Source organism: Eulemur rufifrons, chromosome 4, assembly GCF_041146395.1.
Source record: "Eulemur rufifrons isolate Redbay chromosome 4, OSU_ERuf_1, whole genome shotgun sequence".
NCBI lineage: Eukaryota > Metazoa > Chordata > Mammalia > Primates > Lemuridae > Eulemur > Eulemur rufifrons.
The window spans coordinates 73,348,883-73,365,240 of NC_090986.1; the positions used below are offsets into that span (position 1 = coordinate 73,348,883).

The window sequence follows — 16,358 nt, forward strand, 5'->3', positions numbered from 1 at the left end:
TATAAGACAAAAAAGAGAAGAAAAGCGCCAAGATGATAATGATAATGAACCAACATTGTAAGATTTGACCTTGGCCTCTATTCCCATGATCTCCAGATTGTTACCTCCATGACTGAGATACCCAAAATTAACACCATGTTCCGAATACTGCCTGTGACCTTCCAAGTTGGCAGGAATAGTCTGCTGGAGACAAGTTATGGTATTGGGATTTCTTCTTCTTTTTGAATGGAATAAGTTGTTTGAGTATTTTACTGATACTCCAAAGTGACTCAAGATTTTGCTACAAAAGAAAACATTTGGACCATTGAGCTTTGGATATTTTTTGAAATTTTCTTTTTGAAGGAAAAAAAATCTGCTAAACTTAGTATTTCATAAAATCATCAGAATAGAAGTCAGTGACCTACACCTTGGGTGGATGGCAAAAGTGTAAATGCTCTTCCCCAAGTCCACATCAGCCTATGACTGTGATGAGGATGAGCTATAAAAACACAAGCACTTAGTATTCAATCCTATTAAGGTCAAGCACTTGATCTCATATTTCACACTTATGTTGTACTCTTAAAAGCATTTATTGTGATTAAAACTGTCTGCTCTCTTAAACATTACCAACAATGGTGATGGGCAGTAACCACTATTAAAATCAGTGGCTTGTACAGACCCTGATGGCCTGAATATGTTGGTGCCCATTCGGATAAAACAAGGTGCATAAACCTTTTCGTCCCTCTCTTTCTATTTCAGATTCACAATTTCCCATCAACATTGCGGCTGTCGAGAACGATCATGATTTTCTTGAAAAGGACCTTGTAGAACCTCTTTGCAGGTAAGTCATGTGAGGTATTTTTGTTTCTTTCCATTGTTCAGTCTCCAATATGTGTCACTGTATTGAGGGGCGATTTCTACAATTCAGTCAGTATTTGTTGAGTGCCTACTGTGTGCTGGACATGGGTCCAAGTTCTAAGTGTACTATAGCAAGCATGATCAGTATGTGTTTCCATGGAGCTTAAATTCTAGTAGGTAGCTTCAGACAATAGATCAAGAAAAAGGGAAGGGAGAGAGAGAGTGAGTGAGAGAAAGAGAGAGGGAAAGGACATTTCAGAGAATGTTAATGCTATGCACAAAGTAAAACAAGATGAGGACGCAGACAATGATTGTGGAGCAAGAATGGATTAGCGGAGGAGACAGCAATGGCAGCCCCAGCACGTGTGATCAGGGAAGGCTCTGAAAAACTGCATGAGTATGTCGAGCTTGGCTGTGATTTTGCAAAGTCAGGTGATTATATCCTCAAACTGAACTATGTAAGCTCAAGTAATTATATCAGCAAGCTGGCATATTTGAGCTTTTGCTATGATAGATGTATGATAGACAAAGACGTATACATGAATAATTTTCTTCCCTTAAATGACGTAGAGTCCAGTTGAAGAAACCTAGTTGAAGAAATGAGGTCTGAATGCACGAACAAATAAGTAACAATGACAATTTGAGTAATAATAAAAGATCCAATGGGATCTATATCCCTGAACAGTTAAATGCTGCATGAGAGGTGGTATGTGTCTGTAGGCATTTGAAGCTTCCTCATGAAAGCCCTGGAGAGAGAGGTCAGAGCTGGAGATAAGTATTAGTCATGAGAGATGACTCATTTTACCAAGGCCATACAGCTAGGTAGGGACCGAAATGACCTTAAAATCCAGTCTTTGTAACTTCCAATCCAGTACTCTTTCTAGTACATTCTGTATTTTGCATAGAAAGGGTGTCAATTTAAGGGAAAAGTAATGATGAGCAACTTTGTCAACATAGGCAAGACCGAGGTGTGTTACAATAGTACATCAATAATCTCATTTTAGGCTCGCTGGTTCTCAGATGTTTATGTTTTTGTGTTTACAAGCTGATCATTCTGTGGTTCCTATGTGAAGAGAAAATAGATTTGTGTTAAGAAATGATCTCTTAATGTTCAAGAAAACAATACTGTGGGTTTGCTTAACTCGGCAGAAGAGCAAAGAACTCTTCAAATCATAAATTACAGGAACAGGCTATTTCGACAAGAAAATAAAAAAGCATAAGATGCTATTTGTGAGAGTTTATGAGATGAATGGATGATTTAGTTGTGATTCTTTAAAGGTAATGGATTGGAAAAGCAATGCTTTCTCCGTCTGCCTGTCTATGATACATGCCAAGAGGAGCGGATTCCTCTTCATAAGCATTCATTCCACTCAGAGCTATTCAACCCGTACTTCATCCTGAGTTCGCCCTCTTAGTTTTAACCAAGTGTATTTTTTGCTAGTTGTCATTTGTTAAAAAGAAATAATTTTTATTTTTAAAATTGCATTATATTACATCATATTTTTCCCATTGAACTTTTAAAATTATGTTTTCTTTAAATTGAGGTACAACATACATAAAGTAAAATTCACTGTTTTCAAAAAGTGTACAATTCTTGGAGCTTTGACCAATGCCTACAGCCATGTAACCATTACCACAGTCAAGATACAGAACAGCTCCACCACCCTCCAAAATGTGCCAATTCCTCTTATATCTTATATTTAGAACATATAACATATATGTCATCATCAACTTCTACCTCTACTCCCAATCCCCGCAAAGAGCTTTTTTTTTTTGTACCTATAGTTTTGCCTTTTCCAGAATGTCATACCACTGAAATCGAACAGTATGTAGCGTTTTTAGTCTGACTTCTCTTACTCGGTATAATGCGTTTAAGATTCATTTATGTTGTTATGTGTTTCAATAGTTCATTCCTTTCTATTTCGGAGTAGTAGTCCATTGTGTGGATGTACTACAGTTTGTTTATCCATTCACCAGTTGAAGGACATTTGGGTTGTTGCCAGTTTGGTGATTATAAAGCCACTCTAAACATTCATATTCAAGTTTTTGTGCAAGCATAAGTTTTTATTTCTTTTGGATAAAATCCTAGGAATAAGTTTGTGGTGTCCATATGATAAGTCTATTTTAACTTTATAAGAAACCACCAGATTTTTCCAGAGTTTTCATACCATTTTGTATTCCCACCAACAATATATGGAAAATTCCAATTGCTCCACATCTTTGTCAGCACGTGGTATTGTGAGTTTTCATTTCGTTTTGTTTTGCTTTTAGACAGTCTAGTAGATGTCCAGTGCTATTTCTTTGTAATTTTAATTTGCATTTTTTTAATGACTATTAATGTTGAGCATCTTCTCATATCTTATTTGCCATCCATATATCTTCTTTTGCAAAGTATCTGTTCGCCTCTTTTGTCTATTTTTAATTGTATTAATTGTTTACTTATTGTTGAGTTTTGAGAGTTTTTACGTGTTCTAGATATATATCTTTTGTCAGATATGTGTATTGTAAATATTTTCTACCAGCCTGTAGCTCATCTTTTCAATCTCTTAACAGTGTCTTTCACAGACCAAACGTTTTGAATTTTTCTGCAGTCCAATTTATCTATTTTTTCCATTCTTTTAATGTTGTATCTAAGAAATCTTTGCCTAACATAATGTCACAACTATTTTATCCTATTATTTTTCTTCTAGAAGTTTAATAGATTTATGTTTTATATTTAGGTCTATGATCCATTTTGAGTTCACTTTTGTAAAAGATGCAAGGTATGAGTCAAGATTCATTTTTTGCATAACAATGTCCAATTGTTTCAGCTCCATGTTGGAAATTGTACTGTCTTCATTGAATTGCCTTTGACCATATATGTATGAGTCTATTTCTAGATTCTCTATTCTGCTTTATTTTTCTTTGTGTCTGTCTTTTCATCAATATGACACCTTCTTGACTACTTAGCTTTAAGTAAGTCTTGGAATCCAATAGTGCAAGTCCTTTAACTTTGTCTTTCTTTGCCAGGATTGTTTTGGTTGTTCTAGTGCCTCTGCCTTTCCGTATAAATTTTAGAACAACTTGTCAATATTGTCAAGACCTATTTTAAAAACCCTACTAGGGTTTTGATTTGGATTGTGTTGAATCTTTGTTTGGGAAGAATTGATATCTTAACAATATTTAGCCTTCATATTAATAAACATAGTGTATGTCTCTATTTAGGTCTCCTTTGATTTTTTTCAACAGCAATTTGTAGCTTTCGGCATGTGGATAGTAAACATTGATTGTACCTAAGAAGTTCATGCTTGTGGTGCTATTGTAAATGGTACAGTTTTTTATCATTTTCATTTCCAGTTGTTCATTACTAGTATATAATGTTTTTTGGTATATTGTCCTCGTGTATACCGCAGTCTTTCTAAACTCACTCATTAGTTCTAGTAGCTTTGGTGTAGTTTCCTTAGGAATTCATGTCTAAACTGTTAATGAAAGATTACATTTTTTTAAACCAAAACCAAAAATTCTATTACATATTTTTAAATGGGGATTGCAGGGGAAAACATTGTCTCTGATTGTGCAGTTCTATTCACAGGATGATGTATGTGGCTTAGTGGGCCAGACTTTGACTCCCAGACATGTGGGTGGTAAATCCTTATCTGCTTAGGGCTGCATGTGATCTGAGATGCCTTGACTAAGTTATAGGCTTTTCCATCAAAGTCTATGCTTTAATGACAACAAAAAATGTCTTTCGTACATATTATAGGAATGAGCCAATACAATTAATATGAAATCATTTAGAGTTATAAAGTTTCTGGTATCAGAAAAATCAGGAAGTCTTCTCTTGTAGAGCCCATGAGCCATCATGATGCAGCCCATACACACGCACCCTGAAAGGCATTGCTACATCAGCATGGGGAAGGGCTCCACGCGAGACCCCACAGCACTCTTGGTAAGGGCCCAGCTTGTGTAAAAATGGTTAGAGTGGCAGAAGGTTGTTATAAGTGGAATAATTCTCACGGGAGCTATGTCTCCAAAAATGTTGTGAAGCAAGAAAAACATTTGGCTAGAGGTGTGTGAACTGAGATTCTCGGGGCGTAGGAGCTGTGGGTAGAACTGAGGCCAAAGGAGTAGTCGCGCCTGGGGTGGATCAAAGGAAGCAGGCAGTGTAGGTAGATAGATAGAACTGTCTTGGCTAAAAAGTGTGGAATTTCTTTCCCTTCCTTGCTAGTTTCACCAAGACAGATTTCCCGAGTTGCAAATAGCGGGAAGCAGGCAGAGGGAAGATCTCCAGCCCGAGGGGAAGGACAGCATTTTTAAAACTTTGAGATTGATGAGTGGTTCATTAGACACTCGCCCACTCAGATGGGAAGTCATGATTGATGCCAAGAGAGCAGCAGGGGGGTTGTGATTTTATTCGTTTTCTTCCTGTGCGTAGACTTATAGAGATGGAGCTGGCTCTGTTTTATTTTTAAAGCTTTGCGGGCTCTACATTTCACCTCCATATTTGAAATGCTGAGCTAATGCAGGTCATAAAGGGAATCACATCCAGAGGGCAGGTAACTTCTGCCAGGTAGACAAAGGAAGACCAGAGAGCTGAAGAGCTCCTGAAAATGTCAGCCACTACATGAATTTTACTCCCCTTTGGTTTTCTGCAAGTATCTCTCTTGTGCAGACAGTTAATGCTCTAGGTCCCAATTTGCTCTTGGAGAGCTGTTAAACACTGTTACCTTTTTTGATTGGTTTGGAAATATATATTGTACTATATATTGTACTAAGGATGTGGTTGGCAGAGGGGATCTCGGCCTGGCCCGAATATGTGTATGTGTAGCTTTCTCTTTCTTTTTTATTTTTATTTTTTGTAGCTTTCATCCAGGCCCCACAAACTAGACAGGTTTGCTGTCTTGGCTGAAGGTGTGACCTCCAGAATGACAGTTGTGTCTCATTGTTGCTCCAGCAATGCTGACAGGACCAGCACGTAGTAGGCACTCTGTAAATATTTGTTACTGTAAGGCAGGAGAGTACACTCTTTATTATTTTAACAATCATAGTTATAATTCTGATGTTTGCAACTGAATTCTTAAATGAAAAATATTTTCTCCTGTGAGTCATAAAAAGCTAATTGCACATCTAAGTACATAGGTGAGCTAATTGAAACAGTCACTGTATCAGAATGTAGGAATAGCCAAGGTGTCAAAATAGCTTGCAAAGTTTGTCATCTTTAAGGCAAATTGCAGCAAACCAAAGCTCCTGAATGAAATTTTTTAAAGGAAAAGCAGTATGTTCTATTGGTTCAGGCTGCTAACATAGGGCCTTGATGCTCAAGATGTCATCTGAATTTCTAACTCAATGTTAAGCCAGTGTAAACCATTTGCATAATTTGTGTTATTAATAAACACTAGTTAATCACAGCATGTGTAAAACAAGAGCATTCACCTTGTTCAGTACTGCTTGTTGGAGCTATGGTATTTGTTAGGATTATACGAGGATCTGTCATTGCCTTTCATATTTTAAAGGATAATAAATGGCAATTATTTTCCTATGGGGCAGGGGAGTACTGACAAGAACAGTATTTACAGTTTACCTCTATGCACAAAGGCCTATACTTGATTTGAGTACGTTAAATAACATTAAGATTATGGTAGTCTTTATGAATATTGATAATGTATTTTAAACATTCCCTTTTAGAATATTTATCACAGAAAATGTACAGTATGATATCTTATATTATTATGCTATGTAATAATATGTGACAATAAACTGGATTATTGAGTCCTTGACAAGTCATTGGGATGATATAATGACCACTTCTACCTTTAGAATCTTGAGTCTATAAATAAATACAAATCCCAATACACAGTTATTTTATTTCTTTAAAAACACCTGCAAAGTGCTCACCATGTACCAGGCACTGCTCTTAAGCATCTGACAAATATTCACTCATAGAATTCTCATAGCAGCCCCATAAGACAGGCTCTAGCAACATTCCTGTTTTACAGGAGGAAACTGAGGCACAAAAGTGTGAAATAACTTGCCCACTAACAGCTAAGTAAATGGTAGTAGGAATTACCCAGACAAAAACACATGACATTTTGATGTGGCTGGTTTGAACTTTTAGCTTTTATTTTGTTATGTTTTAACTAAATGAGTGTGCAGGAACGGCATCTTCATCCCACCCCCACCCTGCACTGCTAACCTCGCCCCAGTGCCAGCCTGTTAGAGTGGGGCCAGGCTTGGGGTACAGGCAGGAAAGGACATGATAGGGTCACAGATAGGGGATTTCTCTGGTGTATATTGTTTTGTGTAAAACATTGACCTTTCCCAACCAGCTACTCAAGATCACTTTTATGTGCCTAAATTTTCAGGAAGAATACAAGAGAAAATCGGCAGGAGATTGAGGGGAAGAGAGGGACCTTATATTTAGTGTTACTCACTTCTCTCTCTATATATTTTTAGCTGTTTGTATTGCATCATTAAAAGCGTTAGCAATATTTTAAAAAACGCCTTGCTTTGCCAGACGATAATGGCTGACATTTAGTGAGTGTCGTTGTGCAGTAGTGTAAGCCGTGTGCTCGGCTCTGTTTACGTTGAACGCTCAGGTGGTGGTGGTGTCATTCAGAATTAAGAGTGACCGGACTCCTCCTGATCTGAGCAGCTGGGTGGTGGAGATGCCCCTCCCTGAGGCAGGGAAGCACCTGGAGGAGGAAAAGAGCCTGGGCGGGGTTGGAGGGGAGATGCGGAGGGCTGAGGAGCCGGAGTGAGGTGGAAATGTCCCTGTGTGGTGGGGCACGTGGGCCTGGAGCTTGGCCTCAGAAAGACACAGATGTGACATCATCAACACATGAGGGTCTGGAGGTCCTGAGAGTAGCTGAGGTCACTCGAGAACAGCAGAAAGAGGGAGTGAAGTAAGAGAGGACCAAGAATGGACGCTGGGGAAGGGAAGGGAAGGAGCCTCTATGGCGTCAGTGTGTGTGTGTGGAGGGGGATCCGTCCGGCCCTTCCCACCAGCCTGCTGTTGTTTTGCTTTCAGTGTTGGAAACTCTCTCAGAAATCTGCAGTCATGACCCTTACTTCAACTTGGACTAGTTCTCACTAGAGAAATTATCTGGATAAGATGTAATTGTTGTAAACAGTTAAGAAGCTAAGTAAGGACACCCCATCCTATTTTTCTCATACAAGCATATATGATTATAAAATTTGTCTGAAATTGCACAAACTAAAGAAGTCCAAGAAAACCTGGACTTTTTTTTTTTTTTTTAGTTCTTTACCCTTGGCCCACTTTGGCCATCATCCTTTATTGATTGGACAAGAGAGCTTATGCTCCTCCTTAAAACCTTGGTCAGTAGAGCACATCACTTATCTAAAACGATTTTCTCATACAAGCTATAAAATCACACAGTTCCACACATATATCCTCTGCCTGGACAACATGCACATACTTAATTTTCTTTGTATAACTAGACCAGTTGATGCTTAACTGCTTTTCCCCCACATCTCAGCCAGTGTTTGAGGGTATATGGGCTGGAACAGAGGTCAGTATCCCTGCTGCAGCCTGACCGTTGGATAGAATAGCCAGCGGGAAGAGCGGGGCGGAGCAGAGGTGTGGCCTTCCCCTGACTCCAGGGTGGCAGATGGCAGCCACTTGCTGGCTTCTGACTACACTCTTTTTGGTTTTTTACCCCTCAGACATCATAAAACCCTCCTGGTGGATGGCCTGTGACTTTTGAAAGGCCCCACCCACACAGAGTTGCATACCAGCACTGTCTGTTTGGGATAGCATATCCACCCTGCTCTCCAGAACCTGTATTTTCCTAAACCCCGCCAGCGTGGAGACCTTTCCCAGGCCCTGCGGCTGCAGCCCGGAGAGGAGGAGCTGCTCCCTGACTCGCTGGCCTCTGATCGCTGGGTTGGGAACACATCTTCAGTGACTTGGGTTCCTGAATGTCTTTGAGGGCCCCTCCCAGAACACACCCCAGCAGACAGGGCTTGATACCTACCGCCCCGGACACAGGAGCGAGGGTGAGAAGTTCAGGCTGCCGGGCTGTAATCAGAATTGTCTGCAAGAGATGAACTTGTACCCCTGGTTGTTATTCCTCTCATGCCTTTGGCAGGAATATTAGCAATATCACAGGAAACTGGCCATTAAATCAGTGAGGGTGACCTCATGACCAATCTGAAGTCTGGCAGCTTAGATGTCAAATATGAATCTAAAATACGAGGTAAGAAAGAGTCCTGTGGTTTCCTGTAGATCCATGGGCAGAGGGCCGCTGGGTGTCTCCCCCAGGTTTCTGTTACAGCGTGGACTCCCGGCCTGCCCAGCACACAGCTGCCCAGCCTTCTTCTGGCCCTTCTGCCTGATCTCTCTGCTCCTGCACTCCTGGCTGTCCTCCCAGGCCCTGGGCGTCCTCTCTCTCCGGTCCTCCCTCCCGTGTGCCGGGGCAGTCTGTGTGCAGCTCCATTTTCTGCTGACCACACCTCACTCCCATTATGGTCTGCTGGGCATACAAGGGACTTTCTACCAGTTTCCAAGTGCTCGGTAGCGGAGACTGCATCTTAGTCAATTGCACATCATGGGTGCTTGTCTCCCAGCCTTACACTGAGCAGGACTTCAGTGAATGTGACATTGAACTGGAATCTGGAAGAAAATAACCTGCCCATTCACAAATGATTTTATCGCATCTTCATGTTAGAAAATATTATGTGATGATAAATTTTTCATCTTCTCAAAATACCCTAAATCGCTCTGCTTTTTAGCTAGACTTCTTAAAAGAATACGCTGTTCCCACTGTCCTCACTTTCTCAGGGTCCACTCACTCCCCAGACCCCTCTCCCAGGCTTCTGTCCCGTCTGTGCCTTCACTAATACTGCCCTTGCCAAATGCTAAGTCCAAAAGAGGTTTTTTTAGGATTTATATCACTTGCTGTTCCTTAAACATTTGCTACAACTGACCAAGTACTCCCTCCTGTTTTGAATGCTCATTCTTGGCTTCCAGAACACCACCTTCAGGGAGTCCTTGTTGACCTCCTACATCTCTGACTGTGCCTTCCAGAGCCTGGCCCCCTTCCTCGGGCTGGGCCTTGACCACTGGAGTTCTCCAGGGTCCTGAATCCCCTCTGGATGGTTGGCTTTAATTATCGTGTATCTTCCGCGTAGCTCATCTATGTGCGGATCATGCGCAAGTGGGTCTGGAAGTCATAGGGCCCCTAAAATTTAATATATCCAAACACGAGCTCATTATCTTCCCCATATCGTCGCTCTCTACTGACTTCCCTGTTTCACTGTTTTCTATGTTTACTGGCACATTCATGAAAGTCTAAAATCTGGGAGTCGTCCTCTGTTTCTCCCTCTCTGCAGCTTCCTCATCAACCCATGGCCGAGTCTTCATCTTCACCCAGACAACCCCACTCCTACTGCTTTCTTCATCGCTTTGCCATCTCTCACCTGGACTGTTGAAACAGACTCTTGTTTCTCTTCCATTCTTTCTCCATCCTGCCACCAGTTACATTTCTAATATGCAAATCTAACGTTACACTCCTGTCTAATATCCTTCAATACACCCCACTGCCCACAGATGGCTCCTCGCAGCTTCATTTTCAGCCTTTGTGATCTAGCCCCTGTCCACCTCTCCAGCCTTATTCTCACTCACATACATGCAACTCCTGGACTATAGCATTCTATTCCATGCCTGTTCCCTTTGCCTAAAATTCTCCTAGCCTAGGCAGCAAATTTCTTAGTCCTTCAGAGGCCTGCTCAAATGTTACCTCCTTTGGGAGGTGTTGTCCTTCTACTCTCAGGAAGTGAGTTGCTGCTTCTCTTATTTACCATGTTTATATCCCCCATGGGACCGTGAGATTCTCAAGGGCAGGAACCACACTTGCTCGCCTCTGTACTCCCAGCACTTGGCCTGTTCCAGTACACAGCGCACATCGGATGAAAGCATCTCGGCTCCTTCTCTTCTGAATTGACTTTCCCATTAGAACCTCAAGTTTCACTCTTAAAATGAGACTACTGACTACTTCTGCCTTACTAATGTATTAGCCCTTTTAAAGGATTCTGAAGACAATGGTAAAAAAATTAACAGGTTCTGACAACAGTATCATTGTGGACACTTCTTATGAAAGGGTCAAACTGTTTTGCGTGTGTTAACACATGAATTCACTTTACTCAGAGCACAAAGAGGACAGACTTCATCATGTGTAGTGGGCTTTCCCCTTCCATGGAAAAAGTGGAGAGGGGATGGAAACAGCCATTCACTGAACAGCCTGTGCTAGGTACATGACGTGTGCTCTCATTTTCTGGGCCATCCTAAAATTCTTCTTGGGTAGGCGGGAGCGGAAAATTCACTGAGCAGGAAGAAGTTCTAGCTCAGCTGCCAACTAATGCATGCCTCCCTTGAGCAAGTGGTCCTCTCGGAGGCTTTGTCTCCTCATCTGAAAATAAAAGTGTCAGTCCAAACGGTCCCTAGAGTGGGCCAAGTGCTAACGTTTTCTTAGCAAACATTTGCTGAGTGGATTCGCTCTGAGCCAGCACCTGTGCTAGACATTAGGGATGCAAATGAGATGCAGCTCGCCACCCGCCATACTCAGCGGTGGAGAATAATTCTGTTACTCTGACTCTTCAAGGTCTATTGTAACTACTTAAAGTCAATCACCAATTGTACCTGTATAAACAAAGTATGTTCAGTTAAAAAAGAAAAACCTACAGAGCCTGTCATGTATAAAACTTCCTTCTAGGATTTGTGGGGATTAGAAGAATAAATTATAGTCCCTGCCTCAAACAAGGTTCTAATCCAGTGGAGGACACACCATTCATGCAGCAAATAAAATAAACCTTATATTCAAAATGTGTGTCCATGCAGAAACATTTTTCCAGGCAAAAAGAATTAGACCAACTCAGATTATCTGAAAGATTTTGTATTACTCATGATTAAGTTAGTGGCAAGCAAATACCGACACTAAATATCTGTCCAAAATGCAGGTTGGCTTCACGCACACCAGAATTTTAGTGTTTTTTTAATAAAGTGCAATGAGTGACTTCTGCTATTTGACATATTCTTTTATTTGAGGCAGCCAGATCTTAAGGAGGCATTTGTATCTCTCTAGGATTCATGTTTCATCGAGTTTGGATTCTTGCAGAGTACAGCCATCGTTTATTTTACCTTGTGCAAGATAAATCCAGGCCAGTGCTACACGATGCCAGGAATGTGTGCCTAGTTTAGGACAACCATAGAGAGTATTTTCCTCTCTGGCTATGGCAAGATTCAGAAGAGTTGGTTGGTTGTTTGTACCCCAAATTTCTTTTTCTTTTTTTTTTTCAGCGGGGAGGCCAAGCTGGTTTATTATTTCCAAATTCTCAACAGTGTTCCAGATTAACAACCACTCCCTTCTCTCTTGTCTTTCTTTCTAAAAATAGCTCTTAGCATCTTCTTTGCCATCTTCTTTCTTTCTCTAGCTCTTCTGTGTGTCCCATTTGTTCCTGTTCTCGTCTGTCTAGACATAGGGAAAGCATCTTACCTACATAAAGTTGACACTGCCTTGACACTGTCTTACCTATGTGAAGATTATACCTAAGAATATTTATTTACTTTTTATTTTTTATTTCAGAATATTATGGGGGTACAAATGCTTTGGTTGCATAAATTGCCTTTGCATTGCCAGAGTTAAATCTGCAATTGTGTCCATTCCCCACACAGCGAGCACCATTAAGTGTAAACTTACCCATTAAGTGTGAACTTACCCATCCCCTCTTCCCCCTCCCACCTGCCCGATCCCCAATGAATGTTCCTTCTATATGTGCACGTAAGTGTTGATCAATTAGTCCCAATTTGATGGTGAGTACCTGTGTTTGTTTTTCCATTCTTGTGATACTTCACTTAGAAGAAAGGGCTCCAGCACCATCCAGGATAGTACAAGAGGTGCTAGTTCACCATTTTTTTATGGCTCAGTAGTACTTCATGGTATATATACATCACATTTTATTAATCCACTCATGTATTGATGGGCACTTGGGTTGTTTCTACATCCTTGCAATTGTGAATTGTGCTGCTATAAACATTTGAGTGCAGATTTAATTTTTATGGCATGTCTTTTTTTCCTTTGGGTAAATACTCAGTAGTGGGATTGCTGGATCAAATTGTACCCCAAATCTCTAAGATGTCTTCCTTGATGATGATTTTGTAGGTAGAGTTGAGAACTGATGAACAAGTAGACTGAGAGCAAAAGAAATTCGGATCACTTTACATTAGTAATTTCAAAGTCCAAGTGAGTAAAACAAAGGCTACATCTTAAAAAATAGACTTTGATTTTTAGAGCAGTTTTATGTTCACAACAAATTTGAGCAGAAAGTTCAGAGAATTGTCATACACTGCCTTTCCACACACACACTTGCACAGCTTCTCCCACTATCAGCACCCCTGACAGTGTAACATTTGTTACAATGGATGAACCTACATTGATGCATCTTTATTGCCCACACTCCAAAGTTTATTCTAGGTTCACTCTTGGAGTTGTACACTTAATGTGTTTGGACAAATGTATAATGACACAAATCCACTATGATAGTATCATACAGAGTAGTTTCACTATCCTAAACACACTCTGTGTTCTGATTCCTCTTCTCCCCAACCCCTTGCAATCACTGATCTTTTCACTATCTTCATAGTTTTGCCTCTTCTAAAATGTTACATAGCTGGAATCATATAGTATGTAGACTTTTCATATTGGCTTCTTTCACTTAGTAATATGCATTTAAGTTTCTTCCATGTCTCTTCATGGCTTGATAGCTCATTTCTTTTTACTGCTAAATAATATTCAATTGTCTGGATGTAACACAGTTTATTTATCCATTCACCTGATATCTTGGTTGCTTTCAAGTTTGGGGAATTATGAATAAACCTGCCATAAGTGGTTGTGTGCAGGTTTCCAGTGTAGACTTAAGTTTTCTTGGCAAATACCAAGAAGTACAATTGCTCAATTATATGGTAAGAGTATGTTTGGCAGTAAGAAACTGCCCACCTGTCTTCCAAAGTGGCTGTACCATTTTGCATTCCCACCAGTAACGAATGAGAGTTTCTGTTGCTCCATATCCTCACCAGTGTTTAGTGTTGTCAGTATTTTAGATTTTTGCCATACGTGTTTAGTGGTATCTCATGGATGTTTTAATTTGCAATTCCCTAATGACGTGTGATGTTTAGCATATTTCAATATACTTATTTGCCATCTGTACCTCTTCTTTGGTGAGGGGTCTGTTCAGATCTTTTGCCCATATTTTTAATGGGGCTTTTTGCTTCCTTATTGTTGAATTTTAAGAGTTCTTTGTACATTATAGGTAACAGCCCTTTGTTAGATATGTCTTTGCAAATATTTTCTCCCCGTGTATAGCTTGTCTTCTCACTCTCTTAAAGTTTCTTTTTTCAGAGCAGAAGTTTTGAATTTTAATAAAGTCCAGTTTATCAATTATTTTTTTTTATGAACCCTGCCTTTGGAATTGAACCTAAAAAGTCATCATCATACCCAAGGTTATCTAGATTTTCTCCTTTATTATCTTTTAGGATTTATATAGTTTCGTGTTTATCTTTAGGTATATGACTAATTTTGACTTAATTTTTGTGAACAGTATAAGGTCTGTATCTAGATTGATTTTTTTGAATGTGGATATCAACTTGTTTCAACCCTGTTTGTTGAAAGACTATCTTTTATCCATTGTATTGCCTTTGCTCCTTTCTAAAGGTCAGCTGACTATATTTGTGTGGGTCTATTTTGGGCTCTCAATTCTGTTCTGTTTACTTATTTGTTTATTCTTTTGCCAATACCACATTATTTTGATAACTGTAGCTTTAGGGTAAGTCTTGAATTTGGGTAGTGTCAGTTTTCTGATTTTGTTCTTCTCCTTCAATATTGTATTGGCTATTCTGGGTCTTTTGCCTATTCATATAAACATTAGAATCAATTTGTAGATATCTACTTTCTTACAATTTTTTGTTTAAGACTGGACATTTTAAATACTGTAACATTCTCAAATGTTCTCAAAGTCAGATCCTCCCTTTCCAGGGTTTGCTGTTATGAATTTCCTCAACTAATTTTCTGAAGTCTGTATCCTTTGTCATGGCCACTGAAGTCTCTACTCAGTTAATTTTGTGGTCAGCAAATAATTGGATGGAGATTTCCTTAATACCCTGAACCAATATGTCTCACAGCCTTTGCCATGGGGCTTTTTGTGCATGTCACATTATGGCTTCTGTGCTCCAGCAGGAAGTTGATAACTCTGCCTGAGCCATCACCTCCTATTTATGTGGATTATCAAGGTCAGCCAAAGGTGGAAGATTAGAACCTAATCTTCCAAACACCAAAAGAAACAGAGTCACCTCTAAAGAGTAGTAAATGGAAGAAGACACAAGGGGAATGTTGGACTCTTTAAACCATATACACTCATAATGGTGAATTTTTTTACAGTAATCAAGTAAAACAAAACAATAAGGGTATTTGTAAAGAGAATTTCATGAAAATTAGGTTTCAAAGGGTTGAACAATGAATGAAACTGAGGATGTTCTCAATAAGTTAAGCAATAAAAGAAAGGGGAGTGTGGGGGTAGTTAGTATAGTTACTTGATGGGAAGATGATATTGAAAGAGGATCAATAGTTTGCTTAATCATGTTCTGGGGTAGCTAACTAATTGGTTAGTCCATTTGTTTGAGATAGGAATGGGCTTAAGGAGAAGCAAGCAGTTGAGAAAGATGCTGAGGTGAGAGGGAATAAATGAGATATTAAAGTCCCAGATGCAGTAGTTGATATTGAAATCAAAAACAAGGGTATAAGGGCCAGGCACGGTGGCTCACACCTGTAATCCGAACATTTTGGGAGACCAAGGCAGGAGAATTTCTTGAGGCTGGAAGTTGAAGACCAGCTGGGCAACTTAACGAGACTTCATCTGTACAAAACATAAGAAAAATTAGCAGGTGTGGTGGCGTGTGCCTGTAGTCCCAGCTACTCAGGAGGCTGAGGCAGGAGGACCGATTGAGTCCAGGATTTGGAGGTTGTAGTGAGCTATGATGACCCCACCGCACTCTACCCTGGGCAACAGAGCAAGACCCTATCCCCCAGCAAAATAAAAAATACAAGGATAAAGGGTTAGCTTTGAAAAAGTAAAGAACCGTCTTTTCCTGTAAGGCAGAAAAGTAGCAGGACATATGATTTTATAGATACAATTTATGATGACAGAATGATTATTAAAAGAATTCATGTCTAATAGCTTATATTTTCTCACTGGCAGCAGTGGCTACATCTTCTATTGAGGAACTGGGTCTTTTTGATGATCTGACTGAGATTGGGAGCCAACCAGAGGGAAAAAAATGCAAGGAGTGCTGGGTAGCAATTTTGGGAGCCCAACGAAGGGTGAAAATCACAGTGTATGTATTAGTCAGCGTGGGCTGCCATGACAATACCACAGACTGAGTGGCTTAAAAGCAGACATTTCTTTTCTCACAGTTCTGGAGGCTAGAAAGCTAAAGATCAAGGAGTTAGGCCGGGCGTGGTGGCTCACGCCTGTAA

At 40.0% G+C, this 16,358-nt stretch overlaps 1 protein-coding gene across 4 annotated transcripts in view; it reads left to right on the plus strand.

Annotated features, from left to right (window-relative positions):
- STARD13 (StAR related lipid transfer domain containing 13) overlaps window positions 1–16,358 on the plus strand; it is a 218,140-nt gene that overhangs the window by 162,115 nt on the left and 39,667 nt on the right. For all 4 annotated transcript variants that reach the window (XM_069467357.1, XM_069467356.1, XM_069467358.1 and 1 more), the window contains exon 3: window positions 739–820. In XM_069467357.1, coding sequence (XP_069323458.1) covers window positions 739–820 — 82 coding nt within the window. The remainder of the gene's footprint in view (window positions 1–738; window positions 821–16,358) is intronic.